Genomic DNA, 18,655 nt, shown 5'->3' on the forward strand with positions numbered 1-18,655 from the left:
ACTTTAAAACCGGTCAACACCATAATCCAAATTTCTAGCTACTTCCCTTAAACATCTGACAATTTTTGTAAATTGTTTTTATGTAATCCACGTAATGCTTTCTCGATCTCTCAGGCCTTTCATCAGTGCTTTACGATTTGACACCACTCCATCTACTTTTGCTTTCTCCACATTTTAGTACATGTATCTATCTATCTATCCATGCATGGACTAAAACAAGGTTTATGATTCTGTGATTCAGTAGTGGTTTGTCATCGCTAAACAAAAGCACATACTTTGTCAAAATTCTCTGCAAAATTCATGGGAGAATCTGCAGGTATTTTGATCTGAAACAGCTCATGTAAGAGAGTGGGGAAAACAATAGTGTTATTAACTTTCTTTAGACTGTTGTATTTAAACAGGTCACACCATTTGTACAAACTCAAATAAGGGAAAAACTGAATCTACACGAGAGTAACTGTTGCAAGAACTCAACACTATTGACCTCTCTGTTTTTGTTTGCTGTCTTTGCTTGAATATTTGAATTAAACTCCATTCAAAAAGACTCTAAGAAGCAGACAAGAAGCTTTAAAGAAACACCTTTTGATTTTTGATTCAAGAAACCATTTTAAGTACAAAGTTTTGGGGGGTCATTTGGTCACTCTTTTGTTGAGTAATCACAAGATTTTCATCTAAAATAAGAATGATACATTACCCCCTCTTACAACATAAGACAAAAGGGACAAAAGTTGCTGGATAAGCTTAAAGGAAGAGTGAAAATCTTTATCAGAAAAGAAGGAAGAAGAAAAAAAACGATCAAATCCGGATACTGTACCTTTAATTATCATGGCCTCCCTTTTCTGGAACAACATGAAAAAACTGCAGAAGATAAAGGGAAAAAAAAACTTATATCATTATGTTTCTGAACCACTTCTGGTCTTGAGTCTTTAGAATAGCATTTTGAGTAGAAGAAGCTTTTTGCTGGTTAGTTGAACATCCTGAGAAAGTTGTTTGCATATGCCATAGGCTTCACATCCGGATGAGGCTGGGAAATAACAATATCAGAAAATTAGAAGAGTGTTTGAATGAGTCTAAATCAAACCGTGAACTATCTTCTGTGAAACATTCATAAGAACAATGCTATGTAAGAGGACTACACTCACCACTGCTGAGAATGTAACAATGTTTGGCTTCATATCAGGAGCTTCAAAACGAATGAAGGCTCCCTTATTACCCATCTACAACAATACCAGTCCATGTTAAGTAAAGAATCAAGTAACTGGGTGCTGTTTTGAAATAAGAAGACAGGAGTGTCTGAGTTACCTGATCACAGTAATTTGGCGCAGAGAAGACAGTTATGAGTTTACCGTCATGTTCAACCTCATAACCTTCATCTTTTACTTCATGTGACCGGACCAACAAATCTGCCACAATCATGAAAATGCAAGTTAATAGCTATCTCAAGTAAATATTAGTTTGCGAAACCAAACCCCGATAATAACAAGACAGTGAACTAACCTAAATTGTTATCTTGCAAAAACCTCTTTGTCACATCTCCACCAAATGATAGACCAACTCCTCGCTTGCTTGGGCCTCTTCCAGGGAGAGGTTGAGGATCACTCCACAATAGTTCACACATTAGTCCTGCATAAACCATTAGCAAGATAAGATGATTAAACAGAACACAATTACATGAGAAGTAATCTTACAGAAGATGTATATGATGAAACATACCTTCCTCTGGTGGCTCACAGAATCTGTCAATGGCTCTGATGTCTGAGAGTTTCACGCCGTCAACACTGAAAAGACCTCCATGTACCACGAAGACCTTCCCATTTATAACATGAGCCAACGGGAGGTAACAGAAAACTTCAGCAAAGAGATCCACGAATTTTTCACTCAACTTGGACCGAACCTCACCCTCAAAACCATAAATTTTGTTCATGCTCTTGCTTTCATGGTTTCCTCTGGCTAGATATATGGCTGCAGTACAAAGGTGTGTAAATGGCGATTTACAATTAAAATGGAAACTTTTAACCCCATCAGACAATAGTAAATAATTTAATCCTTGCCAGTGATAGCAAAAGCAATTAAAACATGAACATCAAAGAATTATTACAACAAAGTTTTAGAGAACTTACATGATGGGCACATGCACTTGAAAGCAAACAAAGTGAGGATGATCTCAACGGAGAATGAGCCTCTGTCCACAAAGTCGCCATTAAATAGGTATGGGTTCTCCTCCGAAGGGAGGCCATTAAGCTCAAAGATATTGAGAAGATCGTAGAACTGCAAAAGCAAACAATGTGTCAAACATACACCCAATACAACACAATACAGCCCTTAATAGTGCAAGAGGGAGTAGAAGGTTAGCCAATAAATTCAAGATATGAAAAGTAGAATGATTCATAATAAAATCCAATTCCAGAAATATAGTATGGGAACCGGTTTATTGAAAACTTCTACATATATAAACAAGAGAACAGGAGATGGTGGATCCTCGCAGATTCATTTGAGACATTAAAATATTATGTTCGGAGAGTAGGTGAAACCAAAGCATACCTGACCATGAACGTCACCGCAAACAGTGATATGTTTGCCATGTGGAACACTTATATCAACAAGAGAAGGCAGTGCTAGCAAGATTTGCCTAGTCTGTAAGACGATTTGATAGGCATACCTACATATAAAGTGCCCGCAAAGCATGAACATATGGTAACTGTGTAAATTAAGTTGAGTACCCCCAAAACAATACATACCGTTTATGCAATGTTTTTTGGTTCTTAAAATCCTCCATCATCGTTTTCACAAAATCTAAGGTAACTTCCTCTCCCTCAATTCTAGCACCAGAATATTGTGGCTCAACCTCTACAATAAAATTGAAAAGAATAAGTAAATTGACAAAAGGTTAAGAACTCTGTAACAGTGAACACCATTTATCAATGAATATTAAAAGCTACAAGTCATGGATACACATTTTTTACAATGTAGTAAAAGAGGTATGCTATCATAACAAAACAAAAATAGAGATATTAGTAAATCTATGAAATGTTCCACTCCTGTTGAGATGTTTTTGACATCAATATCATTGAGCTTTGTCAATTCTCAACTGAGACTCCAAGAAAGGAAACTATCCAGGTTTTGATATGCATGAAAACAATCCACATTGATCCTAGGATGAGGGTTTAACCAGAGAAAAGACACTACTACCACTGAAGCTACCCCACCAAAATGTCCCTAATACCACCGAAACCAACACCATGAGTATCTCAGTTGTGGCAAATCCCCGGACCGCCACCACCATTACTGCTGCAACAACTGCTGCTAAAGCCGTTTTGGTGGGCATGGATGATGATCTGGGTTTGTTCCCTATTATGTGACAATAGGTAGAAGAATGATTACTAGTCTAAAGCTACATTCAACCATTTTTCAACTACTGAATCAAAGGCATGGCATAACAAGAGACGAAAGAACCAGGTGACACAACAAACTGCAAGCTATAAGACAACCAAAAAATAAGCAAACAGATGAAGGATACCTATTGTATGGAAGTCAATGGACTCAGCTACTGAACGCCTTTCAGATACTGGCACAGAGATTGCTTCTTCAAATTTGAGTTTCATCACTGCTTTCTCACATTCCTTTAGCTTTCTTGTGGCATCAGGGTCATTAGGAGAAAGCCTTTTTACCTAAAATATATATAGCAGACCAAGTCAACAATACCATACACGCTAGTCTTGCTTAAAAGATCAAGACAGTCGACCACCAAACCAGATTTTGACAGATAACTATCACTCTATCAAGTTTCCAGGATCTAATCACTTGATCAGACCAAAACAATCAAGTTATGACCATTTGGGTGGGTTCAAGCTATACAAGCCTACAACATTTCATCTATAGTATTTTGACATTTCTCAACTGAGCTGATCCTCACTCAAAAAGTTTAGAGTAAACTAGAAAGAGGACTATCAGATCAGCAGCTAACAAATATAAACGAAAGAGACAACAACTTAAATGGCACAATGCTCGTGCAAGAAACACTAACCTGTTGGAAGTCCTTCAAGGCATCCTTAAATTTTCCCATGGCAAGATACGCAGCACCACGCCTGTAATAGCCCTGTGATTCAGTAGATAATCAGTGAATATGGCTGAATACACGAAGAAACAGGAACATCTTGTCACAGGATGATACCTTAGAGTATCTTGAATCAACTTCAATGGCCTTCGATGCATCCTGTATTGCACTGCCATATTCCTCCAGTTTTGTGTGAGCAAATGCACGATTTGCCCAATACACAGCGTTGTTGCTGTTGAGTTCAATAGCTTTTGTATATAGATCAATAGCACTGGAGTATTTGTGACCTGTAAGCAACAAACAACATTAAGCAAAAAGATAGGAGTACCTCACTAAAAGAGTTGAAATAAACTGATGCCACAAGATTATGTAAAGGTTTATGATAAATTACACACCTTTAAAAGCTTCGTTGGCCTGACTTTTAAACTCCTCTGCCCGTGAAACATCAGAATTCTCATTCTTGGTCTCCATGTTGTCAGGATGAACTTATCTCTTACTGAATTCCTTATTATCCGGTGAAGCCACAACTGATTGACAGAAAATATGTAAAGTTAAGGTTTTATCTCAGTCATGCCCAAATGCACGATAGCAATAATCATAATCACTTGGCCAATTCCTCATCAATAAGTTTTCTACTTAACAGGGAGCTAGTTTAAGAGCTTTAGACATTGAAATTATACTCAACCTAAATAAAGTATAGATTTTTCGTAATACAGCCACTGACTTTAGTCATGCAACGAGATACATAGGAGGAAGAGAAGTCATTCACACAGAAAAACATTCCTACACATTAATGAACTTGAAAAACGCACATAACTAAATCCAGCTAAGAACACGAAACATAACAGATAAAAAAGCATTAAGCGAATAGATAAGAAGCAAAAAGTTGTGAACTTTCAAATTCTGCATCGTTTTCATAACAGCTCAACAACGAATTAGAAGAATAATCAGAATCGTGGCCGTGACAAGTGGAAAAAATATATCACTTACAAACAAATTCTGTGAAAGGATCTATTAAAACCCAGATAAGAGGAAAGCAGAACTGGACAACAACAGAAGGAAGCCAGCGTTTAAGACATGTTTTGTCGGGAAATCAGAGAAACTCATTACTCTAAAGATAGATTCAAACCTGAAAAAAGATTCAATCTTGGCGACAGCGGGAGAGGAAGAGGTTGACGAGGAGTGAGACAGGTTTTTTAAGAGAAGCTTCAAGTGACTAGAAACCCTAGATTAGATTGGTCAAATTAGAGTATACGCTTCAATCTATGAGAAAAGAGGGGTTTTTGGAAATTATTAATGTGTGTTCTTTTCTTTTTTTAAGTTGAACAAAATAAAAAATAAAATTATTAATGTGTTTTTTTTTGATAAATTGGAAATTATTAATTTTGCGCACTCAATTCTTTACCAATTAAATTAAATAAATGGACGAAGAGATATGTAGACTTGTATTATCTTTTTCTGACGTCATATATCAATTTTTTATGTATGGTTTGTGGATAGAGATGGACAAATAATAATAATCACGGATCTCAGAGTATTAAAGTATAGAATATAGATTAATGACCCTAACAAAATTAATCACATTTTTTTTACGTCATATGAATTACATTTTTTTTGTCGTTATATGAATTACATTTAAAAACTTCCAAAGATGTGATTTTATTATTTTACATAATTAAATTAGAATAAAATTAGATTTAGGAAATTAGCAAAACACCAATTGTGATATAGCGCGAGCTTGAATTTTATTTTTATTTTTATGTCAAAAAGAGTGTTGTATTCTCATTTTAATTCGAATCGTGTCCTGATGTTTTGTTTAATCAAATTGAGACCCATCCAAATGTATGTTGTCAAAAAGAGTTGGACTGGCTTCTCTAATAGTATCTTTGGTCATAGAGTACTAGAACACAAATTTGTCACCATAAATCTTTCAAACATATATATCTTTTTCATTATAGTATTGCTCTATACAATCTATGTACATACATGTACAAACCAAAGAGTAATGTTTTTCTTGACTCTTGATCTTCCATCTCAATGCTTTCTAGTTTCTTTTTCAGCCTACATTTGAACACAAATAATGAAGTTAAACTCCCAGAATATATGTATTGGATTATATATACATAACTATATTAAAGATCAACAAGAGAAATCATATACCGCTTTGATTGCTTTCTCAACAGAATCCCATCCAAACCGGTCAACGTAGTCTTGAACCGATTTTCTAGCATCAAGACTCATCATCTGTAAAACTCTTCTTTGTTCGTCTGTATAATTCGTTCCTCCTCCAACATTCATCCCAATTTTGACGTATTGTCTAACAAAATTGGAGTAAATGTAAGCTGCACCACTGAACATTGGTAGCACCAACCACATACAGAACAAAAGCTTCAAGTATGGCCAAAATGGTAGCCTACAATATGCAAAAGAACACCATTTTTTTGTCTTTATAGGCATAAATTTTTGAATTCGTAACAGAATTTAGTGAATAATATTGTAATTACCAGGCAAGGACTCTCCAAACGGATAGCTCGAATATCGTTATTAAAGAGTAAATGATCCAATATGTAAGCCATTGTTGATCATCTAACATTGTTGGACTCTCTATTGCTCGAAATGATGCATACCTAATCATTTATTCAGTTAACTATCAAGTTGCATTTGTAAAAACCAAACATTTAAATTCAGATTTGATATCACTTACAGAGGATAGAGAAGCATGACTCCAGGCCTGCATGCAACAAGAAAAAGGAAGAAAATAATGTTAAAAATTTGACAAATATAGTGTTTATTTTTATTATATGAGACAGAATTTGAATAAAATCCTACCCAACTAGAGCATCAAAACGTTTTGCAATCGCAATAATGAAACCCATTTTCTTTTTGAGTTTTTACTCTTCTTTCAACAGAAACTTTCTCAAACGTCTTTAGCACTGTGACGTTGGATATATACACAAAAGCTTGAAATTTCTTCAAGCAAAAGAATCTTTGTGGGAGTTAAGGCAACAAGCCAGGTAAAGAATCTCCAACGCATTGTTACGTTTTCATGAACCTATTTATTATATGTTCTAAGAAGAAAAAAAATATCTCAAAGTAAACGTTGGAAAATTTCTGATGAAGGGAAATCCAAAGTCTTGGGTTTAGTATCCCTATGAATGGTATTTGGAATATGTTTTCGTCAAAACAAAAGATTCTTTTCTTTTTCACAAGAGTTAGTGATCAATAACTTATGCACTAATTAATGAGATTGGACGTATACACAATTTGATTATGATACTTGAGTAAAAATCACCTGTCCTTTAATTTGGAAATCTCTCTTTCTTACCCATTTATATACTACTTCTTTTCATTAAAATTAAATTTCAATTATCAATCATCGTTCAATTTGATAAAGATTTAACATTTTTTGTCACAGGGCTAGTAAAAGCAATCTTTACATAATTCATCTTTCTTACATATATATATTACCTTTTTCTTCATTAGTATTCTATTTGATTATGATTATTTTGTCATAAAGCTAGTAAATTAAACACTCGATATGAGAATTATATTACTTCACGCTAATTAACTCTTAACACAACAAGAACTAGTGCATATTCAACTTTCAAAGCATATACTATATATTGAGAATATAGACCACGAAAGTCAATCAAAAGACCTACCAGCTCTCATCAAGTTCTTTCTTGAAATGATTTTGCAGAATTTCCAACTTAATTAATTCGACATGAATGTGAAAATGTGTGTTGCTCGTTAAGAAAATTGAATAGAAGTACAATGAAAATGATGAGGAATGGGCAAAACACAAAAGAGTTTCCTTTCGTAACTACAATTAATTAATGCAAATCTGAGAAAGGGTTCATGGATAATGACTACACACATGATTAGTCATTCCCCGTGGGCTCTCTGCTTTCATTTACTTTATTAGTTTCATCTTCTCTAATTATATTGTCGCATATATGATGTAGTTCTTTTGTCTAAATTACGTAATATGATGTAATTAATTATCAAAATAAATATTCAAATTGCCGTTGGACTAACCTAATGTCCAAGATTAAGACTTGAACATAAGAATTTTGGAAAAACTAAACCAGTTATAATATATACTCTTAAATTGCCATTTCTGAACACAACCAAATAATAATATATACTATTTACAGTTTTTTTTAATTGGCAAGAACACTGAAATCTTATTCATTGTCTCGCTTGGTAGTTGACAAGTTATAACACTCATATTCATATAACCCCATTCTAACGTTGACGACGAACACTCATATAAACCACCCAAATTCTTAGCATATTAGCTAAATATTGGTTTAATTGGAAATATTTTTTTTATATATAAAATGCCAGGTAAATATTAACGACATGCAATGTATATAGGAGTAGGGCAATAAAAAGAAAAGGAGAATAAAAAGGGATTACCAAAAAAGGAAAGTTTCCAAAAGGTGATTCTGATGAGAAACAGAGCCCATACCTCTCTTTTTTCCTCTAAACATGAAAGAAAAATTGGATGGTCCTCCTTCAATGCTCTCTCCCCACCCAATCCAAACCCAACTGTCTTCTTTCTTTCTTTTTTCTTCTTTCTAATTTGATATTTTCTACCACTTAATTCCAATCAATTTCAAATTTCAATCTAAATGTATGCATATAGAATTTAATTAAAAGAATTAGGTGTGTGATATTTGAGAAAATGTTAGAAGTAATGGTCCATGTTCTTTCTTTCTTTTTCCTTCTATAACACTTCAGTTTGAAAAAAAACTACCAAACCTTCTGTTTTCTGCAAATGGGTTTTTAAATACTTCCAAAGAAATATTCCTCTAAAAGAAATTATAAACCAAAACAGAAACCAAAAACAAAAAATAAAGTTGAAGCAGCAGTTAAGTGGTACTGAGATAATAAGAATAGTATCTTTAGGCCAATGAACAAATTAACTCTCTCATAATTCATCTTCCCATCCTCACTTCTCTTTCTTTCTGATCATAATTAATCTTGCTAAGCCAGGTATGGTTATTGATGATTTACACTTTTTTTTAAAAGTTTCTTCCTTTTCTCCAATCAAATTATTAGGGTTCTTCAGTTAATCCTTATAAACCATTTCTTTTAATCCAAGGTGTTTGAGTGCAAAAGGATTTGATCTATTTCTCTTGTGTTTATACTTCAGCTAGGGCTTATAGAAATGGAGGGTGGTGCGAGTAATGAAGTAGCAGAGAGCAGCAAGAAGATAGGGAGAGGGAAGATAGAGATAAAGAGGATAGAGAACACTACGAATCGTCAAGTCACTTTCTGCAAACGACGCAATGGTTTACTCAAGAAAGCTTATGAGCTCTCTGTCTTGTGTGACGCTGAGGTTGCTCTTGTCATCTTCTCCACTCGAGGCCGTCTCTACGAGTACGCCAACAACAGGTACACATCTTTTAGCTAGATCTTGATTTTCTTGAATTTTTTTTCTAGAATAAAGTTTCGACTCTTCTGGTGGGTTTTTCAATCTTTATGGTCTCTTTATAGTTTTTTTCCTTAGTTTCTCTGAAGCTCAAATCTCTTTAAAAATCCCCAAAATTAGGGTTTGTTTAAAACTAGGGAACCCTACTTTAACTTCTTTCTCTTAGTAAAAAAGCAGTGAGGGTCTTCTCTGATCATTAATTAGCATCCCCCATACCTTGTTCCAGTCACTTTTTCTCCACAAATCCTTATAACAGTATCTATATATGTATCTATTTATGTCAGTTTGTACAAGACACTTCGATCAATTTGATGACCCATCAAGTTTTATTTCTGCAGATTGATCATTAGGTTTCCATCATAGTAATGAAAAAGTAGGGTTCTTGATAAAATTATAATAATATATATTATTTGGCTATATAAAAAAGCTATGTAGATTCCTTCAAAATTGATTCACTAGGGAGAGACTAGTAGGTGTTTGTCTTCTGACACTTCTCTAATCTTTTGGTGAATCCTTTTGTTAAATCAAGAAAATGAATCAGGGACAAAGCTTATTGTTGAGTCACTTAATTAATCATCCGATCCATCAATCAAGAAAAATAACGAAACAGAAAATTTTGATTTTTGATTGTTATTTTCTCCACTTCAAGTTGGGGACTTGTCATTTCCGTTTTTCTATACGTTTCCAGCTATTAACAGCTCATGTTCATTTCACCATTTTGATTATTTGTCTGCTTTTTAAAGATAAATGTTTTCAAAAATATTGTTTTTATTTGCTTGGCTAGTTAATACTATAATTGAGGTTGATGTATGACTATAATCTATAAGTCAAGTCTCATATCATGGATCTAAGTTAAAACTAGTAAATTTGTAGTTTCAATGTGAACTTTCACAACGACTAAAGAACTGATCTGAAGTTTATAATGGACATGACTAATTTGATTAACAAAAGAGGAATGCATTATGTATGTAGAAACATGTGATATATATATGTTTCTATTATCAAAAGTGTAGTTAACTTTCTTATTTCAAACACCCTCATGCTTTAGTAGTATCTTACTTTTGACATTTCTCAACTTCAGCTTTCCATTATACAACAGCACAATGTAAATTACTTGTATATGAATATGAAAGCATAACGTTATGCAAAGATTTCTAGCTTTTCTTTTTCTGTTTTGCAAAAGATTTACAAATATCATGTTCTTGGTAAAAACATACTTGCCTCAGCCACATATGCATGTAAATGTAATGTTCAAATATTAATTCAGGAAAAACAAATGAAGAAGCAAAATTAGCTTCTAGAGTAGGGAATCTATTGACTTGACCTGAAAATCACTTCTTTTTCTTAAAGCCTAGTAGTGAATTTTTTAATCTAATTAGGCCAAAATATATACTAGCCTAAAATATAATTTGGATTTTGTGTCGTACATAAATTGGGACCAATTCCAATTAACTAAGAGCATATGCAATTCAAATTCTTTTTATTTTCTTCTCCGATTTGCTACTTCTTTCTTTTGTATGTTTTCAAATTAGGATTACACTTTTTTGGGGAAGTACACATTAGGGTCTTCTCGAACTTTGATTATACATATATATATATATATATAACTTTGTGAGATGTCACTGTTAATAGATAATAGGCAATAACAATAATATCCCAAAAAAAGAAGGGCAAACAAATCATATACTATATGGTACTGGTCCATTCACTATTTTGTCGGTTGAATTTAAGGTTTTGGGCGGACAAAACTTTATTTTCAAAACCTTAATATCCGTCTTTCTGTGTGTTTTGTATATCCAGAAGATAAAAATATCAATTTCTTTAACGACTTCATATATATATATTTTTTTCTCTTCTGGTTTTAGTGTTTGAATCCAACAGTTATAGTTTCGTGTGTCTTTGTTTTACTTGTGGTGGTTTAAGTTTGAGATTTTCACCGATTGCATCTATTTACATATATAGCTACCACAAAAAAGATTGCATTTTAAAATCTTTTCCTTTGTGTGAATGTTGATGAAGTGTGAGAGGAACAATAGAAAGGTACAAGAAAGCTTGCTCCGACGCCGTTAACCCTCCGACCATCACCGAAGCTAATACTCAGGTTAGCTTTTAATTAATACACCTAGCTAGCTAGTTCGTTAATTACTTAATTTCTTCTTCTTTTAGTTATCTGACCTTTTTTTCACCTCTTGTAACAATGATGGGATCGAAATTGATGAAGTACTATCAGCAAGAGGCGTCTAAACTCCGGAGACAGATTCGGGACATTCAGAATTTGAACAGACACATTCTTGGTGAATCTCTTGGTTCCTTGAACTTTAAGGAACTCAAGAACCTTGAAAGTAGGCTTGAGAAAGGAATCAGTCGTGTCCGATCCAAGAAGGTACAATCACTAACTCTCCATCAATCTCCTTATCATTGAATATATATCCATCTGATTCTTGCCCGTTATATTTGGTTTTTCTCTCCAGCACGAGATGTTAGTTGCAGAGATTGAATACATGCAAAAAAGGGTAAAAGTAAAACCTATCTTCCTTCACAAGTAACTTACCCCCTACTTTATTAGCAACTTCTCTTTCTGATGATCATCTTTTTTTATTTTCTGTTGTCGCTTGCATTGTAGGAAATCGAGCTGCAAAACGATAACATGTATCTCCGCTCCAAGGTTTTATACATAACTCTTTTTGGCATTTTTGATCATCATTTTTTTCCGGTAGACAATCTCTTGATGTGCAAATTCTAAATATCTCTGCAGATTACTGAAAGAACAGGTCTACAGCAACAAGAATCGAGTGTGATACATCAAGGGACAGTTTACGAGTCGGGTGTTACTTCTTCTCACCAGTCGGGGCAGTATAACCGGAATTATATTGCGGTTAACCTTCTTGAACCGAATCAGAATTCCTCCAACCAAGACCAACCACCTCTGCAACTTGTTTGATTCAGTCTAACATAAGCTTCTTTCCTCAGCCTGAGATCGATCTTATGCATATATATATTCATGTTACACTTACTGTCAAAAAACTTAAAATGCAGATGGTAACGATTTGAGAGGGACCTAATAATTTACATATATCTTGATTATGTAAGTTAAGGCTAAGACAAGAGATCCAAAAATAAAATGGGATTTATTGCTAGTTAGTGTTGCATATTCAAATCAAAATGTGTTGATGTGACGTAAAAAAAGCATATGCAATTTCAACAAGACTATTGAGATGCAGTTTGAGATGCAAAAGCTGCATATGCATAGATAGATCCCAAGTTACATCTAATTAAGATCTTTCTAAATTCTAAATCATGGACATGGAAGATATAAGCGATATATATAGGCCAAACCTTTTTCCCCCTTTTGTTTTCAAACTGCAGAGGATATAGTCTCTTTATCCTTCTAAATCAGCTCAGGATTTTTCACTTTCTAAGGTAATGCATAAATTTACAAGAAAGAGATCGTAGATGGTACCTCAGGTTTACTAAGACAAGGCAACTGAAATGAAAACCCTTGTGAATTTGAGAGTCTTGCTAAAGTTCAGTGGATCAGGATCTTAGTCCCAGCGTCATGTCATAGAGGGACAAGAAGATGTGTAAGATCTTCAACAGCAATAAATCCTGCTTGTAGAAGTTCCTGTATTAACACTCTGCAGTATATGAGACTGTATCAAGAAGGAAGCTTGATGTGAGAAATTGATAGTCTCTACATCCACAGCTTTACCAGTACCTAAAACTATGAAAGGACATCATGCTGCATCATAAGATGGAACTATTAGTAGAACTTTGTGTCATAATGTTTTTGGATTTTAGAACCCTTGACCTTTAATCATTCTCATTCTGCGTCGAAAACCTGCAACAACAGAAATGGCAGAAGATATTTGAAAACAAATGGAGCTAAGAGATGTACCATTTTCTAATGAATTCAACGAGACTTTTCTTCCTCAATTCCATTGTCAGCAGCTCCTCCCAAGCTTTCTGCAAGACTTAATACATTCATGCATTTCTCACCATGATTTATAGTATAACGGCCAAAACCTGTCATAGTGTCTTGACCTAACTTTTACTGCAAGAGAGCAACCAAACAAGCTACATATCCTATCAGTTTGATTTAGTGAAAACTCTCATAGCTAAATTTTGTTTACTGCTACATGTGTTCTGGCATCTGTCTTAATCTGAGGTGACTGTCTCCAAAAAATAAGTTTAGTTTCCTTAACATAGAATGTGATTAGGTGAAAACAGAACACTTTCAATTCAAAATGATAAGAAACCACTTAGTGAGCTATGTTCCGAAAATTCCACATGCTGATGAACAAATCAAGCCTAGAATATTCAATCGATGCATCCAACTTAGCAAGGAAAAAAAGTTGAAATTCTTGAAGAAAAATAACTGCAGAGCTAGAACTTGAGAAAATCTACTTAATGCTATCATCACAAACCAAATAAATCATCATCCTCTGTTCACACATTGATCATGACAAGCATATATCACAATTTCAAAAAGTTTACTCGTTCAAATTACTTCAAAGTTTCATTACTTCTGAAAAAGCTCTCCATGGCTAAAACAGATTCAGTGGATCAAAGTTTGATTACTTCTGGATTAGTATTATTTTTCGTATGGATTTTGTTGACATTATTAAAAAGTTAGAATCAGTCATAAGATCATAAAGTAGGAAAAAATAACAGCCTTGGGTGAAGATAAACTTGGATAGAGATATTTCTCAACCTCCAAAGATGTCGTGTTTCCATAACCATGACACACCAACTTAATATCATGAATGCAATTCCAGACACCAATAGAGAGAGTCATTAAAGATATTTTCATTGGTGGGTAGAACTTGGGGTTTGAAACTTGAATGCATGGAGACCATCTTGCAATATTTACTCCACAGAGTTTATTACACTAACACCACACTTTTGATATGTACTCCTTCCTTCTTTAATGCTATAATGTTTGCTCCTTCTCTCTCTTTCTCCTGCCCTTGTCGTTTTTGGAGTTTAATCCAGTTGTTTTCACTTTATAGACACACCTCTTAGGCATGATTTTAAAAATGCTCATGAACAATTTAATGCAACAGTTATGACAATGTGTTGGTCTGTGAGCATGTTAATCTAGATTTGGACTTTGACTTCTCTGTACCTTGGTCTATACATTAAATTATCTGTTATCTCTTTCAATATTGATGTTTTATGATCCTATCTATAGTTTCTTGTTCGGGTTAAACTTGCATATGATTCATTTCTTTGGACATTCTTGAACAGTGATTGAGAAACAGAGGAACTACTAAATCTTATTTAAGATCAAGAAATTTTTTGAAACAACAACATTAAATAAAAGGAAGTATCCATCATAAATATTACTAGAGACTATAGGACACTTCAAATTCTACTGAGCAACACAAATGACAAGATAATTAATTAAGATTGTTTTTGATATAAACCAACAAACAAACTGAGAAATGAAACTCTCTTAACTTCAGACTCTAGGCTTTAGACGACCTTCATTAGCAAGCTTGAAGGTATGGGCCTGCTTTGTGGCTGCCTTGTTTGAGGAAAGTCCTGCAACAAAGTGGTCTCTAACTTGAGGGGTTGTGAAAGGGAACTTATGGTTGACCATGGAGTTTAACCAAGAAGCTGTGCCTTCACGGTAGAGAGCACCAATGGGATCAGAGCGGGTGTTGGAAAGTGCCTGAAGAAGGTTCATGTGAGGATCAAACCCTGGAATGCTACTGGGAATACTGACTGTACCAAAAGCTCCTCCAACAGTTCCCCACCATCCAAGCAAGCCCCATATCAATGTAGGGTGGTTTCTCCAGTAACTACACAAAAGATAAACAAAACACATGAAGTGTGATAATTGATATCATCATCTGTCTTATGATGTTTGTATAAGAGCGAATGTTTTGACACTTACTCGCATGTTCCAGTGATTGGTGGGAAAGGAGCAGGAATGAAAGGAGTTCCAGGAGTGCCTGGGTCAATGATAGGAGTTGGTGGGCTTCCTCCAATGATGGGTGTGCCTGGATCAACAATGGGTGATGGTGGAGTCACAACAACCGGAGTTCTTGGTGGAGGAGATGAGTAATATCCACCAGAAGGAGGGTGTGATGGCGTTGGGTGCGAAGGAGTGGAAGGGTGTGAAGGCGTGGAAGGGTGGGAAGGTGGACTTCCACAGTTACAAGGAGGGGTGTGTGGAGTTGGCGTGTGTGATGGAGTGTGTGGAGTTGGAGTGTGTGATGGAGTGGAAGGAGTTGGAGTATGTGATGGAGGTGAAGGGTGAGAAGGAGTTGAAGGAGAAGGGTCGTAAGGTGGACTTCCACAGTTAGAAGAAGGAGGCGTGTGTGATGGAGGAGTTCCATGTGAGCCTGCATGAGTTAAGTGAAAGAAGCATAGTGAAGATTCTTATTACATCAAGCGAATAAAAAAAGTTACAATGTTTGGTTTCTTACCAGAGGGAGGAGATAAGTAGTATGTTTTGGCATCCTCAAACCTTACGGAAGCAACAGAAGCAAAGAGCTGCTGTGAGAGTAAAGCAGCAAAGAGAGCCCAAACGGCAAAACTCACCATCCCTCTCATTTTATGAGAATTCACTGAGATTCAGAGAGAAGTTTGTTGCAAATGGTATTGTGTGGTAGAATAAAAACCGGATACTAGGGTTTATAAATAGAGGGAAGGAAAGAAGCAAAGGGATTTTTGAATTAAGTTTTTGAAGTAAATACAAACAGGTGGAGGAGTGTGTGGTTAGTTGATGTGTTGCAGGTGCATTTACACTATCCCATTTAATACCCCTGGTGATTGCAATAAAACTTGGAATTCTGCAAAGTAAATTAAAATAAGATAAGTGAAAGAGTTGAATTATTTAATCTTTCATGCAAAGGCATGGACGCGTATGAGAAAGCTGTCTCCCATATGAAATGATTCATCACTCTCTCTCAGTCCGTATTACTATTTAGGTCATGTTTTTCAATCAATGACTCGGTACGTGTTGCTTATGTGTATTGCATGACATGTTTGTATCAAAAATGCAAGCTAGGTCTGAGATAATGTGAAACCTGATTAATACTAAGTAAGTATCAACTCTTAGGATTGAGACATAAAAAGCAAGTGGCCATCAAGACTCAAATCAAGAATCTAGGAAGACTAAGCGTAGACCCTTTTGTTTTGTGCTTCTCTAAGATAAGCTAAGGAGATTATTAAATTTGTAGTTACTTGAAGACTTGAAGTTGATAGAGAAGTCAATAGCTGCATTTATTACAATTAAGGTCGCTTTTCTCTTTTCGACTTCGTTTTATGGGCATCAAACCCCAAGATTGGATTAAAAAATCATAGGTAATGGAAAGTGTTTTTTCAAGTTTTTAATTAGCATAAATTGTTGGTTTATTTATTGCTATTTGATCTGGTATTCACCTAAATATATAGTTTGCATTCAAGTGACATTCAAGTGACATTCAAGTTTTTAGTAACAATAAGAGAGTGGTAAATAATACATACAGCGAGGCCACTTGTATAGCACGTGGAGATGCAGAGGTAGAAGAGGACCCATCAAAAAAAAAATTAAAAAAAAAGATGAGATCAAACTTTTGCTTAGAGATGAGAATAACATTGTTGGTAGGTTTTGGTGGGTCTTAAATATTAACCAGCTCGATGCTTCTTCAGAAAATATTGTACACTCTTTTTTTTTTTTAGCAACTACATATATACCAACTTATAATTATAATAATGTACACTCTCTTGCTGCATCTTCTTCTTTGGAGTTGCTCCTCTGGCTTCTCCATTTTCTTATACCATTGTAATATGAATATTTTTACCCTTTCAATCATGTAGACGTTTAAGTTTTAAGTTCCCTTTCTTATACGGTTATACCGTTGTTCAAGACGTTCAAGTTTTTTGGAATTTTGACGTGTTTTTTTTTCTGTAGATGAAACTTTTTTTTTCATTTGAATTTCCCTCTATTTTTTAAATAAATAAACTAATAGTGTACTCAACCACTTTTTCACCATTCCAGTTCGAAAATCGCCAAATCATCTATATATATAAAAAAAAATGTTTTAAATTCAGAATTCATTGAAGTTGCCAGCTATTCCGCTATCCATAATTTCATATGATCTCTAAGCTGGTCCGAGTCAGTTTTTAGCCTTTTAGGATTCGGACACAGTATTGTAGCTTCCGACCGATTGGTTTGGGCCACACAGTCCACATAGAGGTTACGAACTTACAATCAACCCTTTTTTTTTTTTTTTTACAATCAATTTTGTTAATACGATTGTATGATTAATGTCTTTTACCTATGTAGACACTATAAACACCACGTGAATATTCAACTATCTCATCTTACGGTATATGACATTTATATAATTTGTAACTTTTGAAGAGAAATAAACTCTTCTTTTCATCATCTTCCAATACCGTATAATCTACCGGTTTTGAAAGTATGTTAGTTGGTATATCAATTCAAATTCGTTGACACTAGAGATGCCTTTGGCTTCTACAATTGATGATTGATTACATTATTAAGACAAATGCCAATATTTCCATATATATCTTCTTCTTTTATTTTTTTTCATTTTTCTAATTGTATTAGACTTACGAGTTAATAGACTTGAAATATGTATATATTGATTAACTGGTAGGTCAAAGCAATAATATGGTATCGATTGTCTCGTTACTCCGATACCATGTAAAACTCGATTCAAATGTCACGAATATAAATAGATACAAATATATTGGGTACTTTATACTTATTATCCAATATATTTATATTTTAACTAGTTTCAGCGTTTTGTGCGCACACACACAAAAAAATAAAAAAAGTTTCAGCGTTTACTACGGTGAATTTGGTACGAACAAAACAGCATCGTATGGTCGATGTTATTAATACAGTGATCAAATGTTTGCAACGGACCAACGCTAAAGAACATTTGATAGAGAGAGTTAGGTGGTTTCCGCTAATGGCTAAAACGGTCGAAAATAAATTACTCCAAAACTAGGACAACACATACGGACAAAGTTGTCTTTTTTTAGCTTTCAAGGCGATCCGACCAACCAAACGCACTAAAAGCTCCGACCATTCAAAGAATCAATGTCTTTAAACTATCAACTATACACTAAACCATGTTCATACATACAAAAATATGTGTGTGCCTATGTATATGCAAAAGTTCTAAATTATATTTTCG

At 34.5% G+C, this 18,655-nt stretch overlaps 4 protein-coding genes and 1 long non-coding RNA gene across 15 annotated transcripts; 1 reads left to right on the top strand and 4 right to left on the bottom strand.

Moving 5' to 3' along the window:
* Window positions 1-563: 563 nt before the first annotated feature.
* Window positions 564-5,401, bottom strand: PP5.2 (protein phosphatase 5.2). 5 transcript variants are annotated; one of them, NM_001336994.1, is made up of 14 exons: window positions 5,184-5,401; window positions 4,450-4,581; window positions 4,172-4,341; window positions 4,025-4,096; window positions 3,518-3,668; window positions 3,190-3,348; window positions 2,739-2,847; window positions 2,542-2,659; window positions 2,121-2,268; window positions 1,714-1,962; window positions 1,498-1,623; window positions 1,303-1,403; window positions 1,143-1,217; window positions 564-1,024 (listed from the first exon to the last, which is right to left on the bottom strand). In NM_001336994.1, the coding sequence occupies exons 2-14, from the start codon at window positions 4,523-4,525 to the stop codon at window positions 965-967; spliced, it is 1,614 nt and encodes a 537-aa protein (NP_001323831.1). In that variant the 5' UTR covers window positions 4,526-4,581; window positions 5,184-5,401; the 3' UTR covers window positions 564-964. The 5 variants fall into 5 exon arrangements, with proteins under 5 accessions (NP_001323831.1, NP_001031534.1, NP_565985.1 ...); NM_001036457.3 differs by having other exon boundaries at window positions 3,187-3,348; NM_129842.4 differs by lacking the exon at window positions 3,190-3,348.
* A 471-nt stretch (window positions 5,402-5,872) lies between these two features.
* Window positions 5,873-7,174, bottom strand: HVA22F (HVA22-like protein F). The gene is made up of 5 exons (NM_129843.3): window positions 6,884-7,174; window positions 6,759-6,785; window positions 6,559-6,681; window positions 6,215-6,467; window positions 5,873-6,115 (listed from the first exon to the last, which is right to left on the bottom strand). The coding sequence occupies exons 1-5, from the start codon at window positions 6,928-6,930 to the stop codon at window positions 6,089-6,091; spliced, it is 477 nt and encodes a 158-aa protein (NP_181810.2). The 5' UTR covers window positions 6,931-7,174; the 3' UTR covers window positions 5,873-6,088.
* Window positions 7,175-8,742: 1,568 nt separating this feature from the next.
* SHP2 (K-box region and MADS-box transcription factor family protein) lies at window positions 8,743-12,642 on the top strand. 2 transcript variants are annotated; one of them, NM_129844.5, is made up of 7 exons: window positions 8,743-9,055; window positions 9,216-9,457; window positions 11,514-11,595; window positions 11,716-11,877; window positions 11,966-12,007; window positions 12,118-12,159; window positions 12,250-12,642. In NM_129844.5, the coding sequence occupies exons 2-7, from the start codon at window positions 9,231-9,233 to the stop codon at window positions 12,433-12,435; spliced, it is 741 nt and encodes a 246-aa protein (NP_565986.1). In that variant the 5' UTR covers window positions 8,743-9,055; window positions 9,216-9,230; the 3' UTR covers window positions 12,436-12,642. The 2 variants fall into 2 exon arrangements, with proteins under 2 accessions (NP_565986.1, NP_850377.1); NM_180046.2 differs by having other exon boundaries at window positions 8,884-9,055; window positions 11,966-12,013.
* AT2G42835 lies at window positions 10,887-13,604 on the bottom strand. 6 transcript variants are annotated; one of them, NR_140759.1, is made up of 3 exons: window positions 13,210-13,471; window positions 12,955-13,129; window positions 11,894-12,476 (listed from the first exon to the last, which is right to left on the bottom strand). It is a non-coding gene; the product is annotated as an other RNA (long non-coding RNA). The 6 variants fall into 6 exon arrangements; NR_140760.1 differs by having other exon boundaries at window positions 12,455-12,476; window positions 12,955-13,116; window positions 13,210-13,604; NR_140756.1 differs by having other exon boundaries at window positions 10,887-13,116; window positions 13,210-13,546.
* Window positions 13,605-14,699: 1,095 nt separating this feature from the next.
* On the bottom strand, window positions 14,700-16,277 carry PDF1 (protodermal factor 1). The gene is made up of 3 exons (NM_129845.4): window positions 15,929-16,277; window positions 15,394-15,844; window positions 14,700-15,298 (listed from the first exon to the last, which is right to left on the bottom strand). Exons 1-3 carry the CDS (start codon window positions 16,053-16,055, stop codon window positions 14,956-14,958), a joined length of 921 nt encoding a protein of 306 aa, NP_181812.1. The 5' UTR covers window positions 16,056-16,277; the 3' UTR covers window positions 14,700-14,955.
* Window positions 16,278-18,655: the final 2,378 nt, after the last annotated feature.

This window comes from Arabidopsis thaliana, chromosome 2, assembly GCF_000001735.4.
Source record: "Arabidopsis thaliana chromosome 2, partial sequence".
Taxonomy (NCBI): Eukaryota; Viridiplantae; Streptophyta; class Magnoliopsida; order Brassicales; family Brassicaceae; genus Arabidopsis; species Arabidopsis thaliana.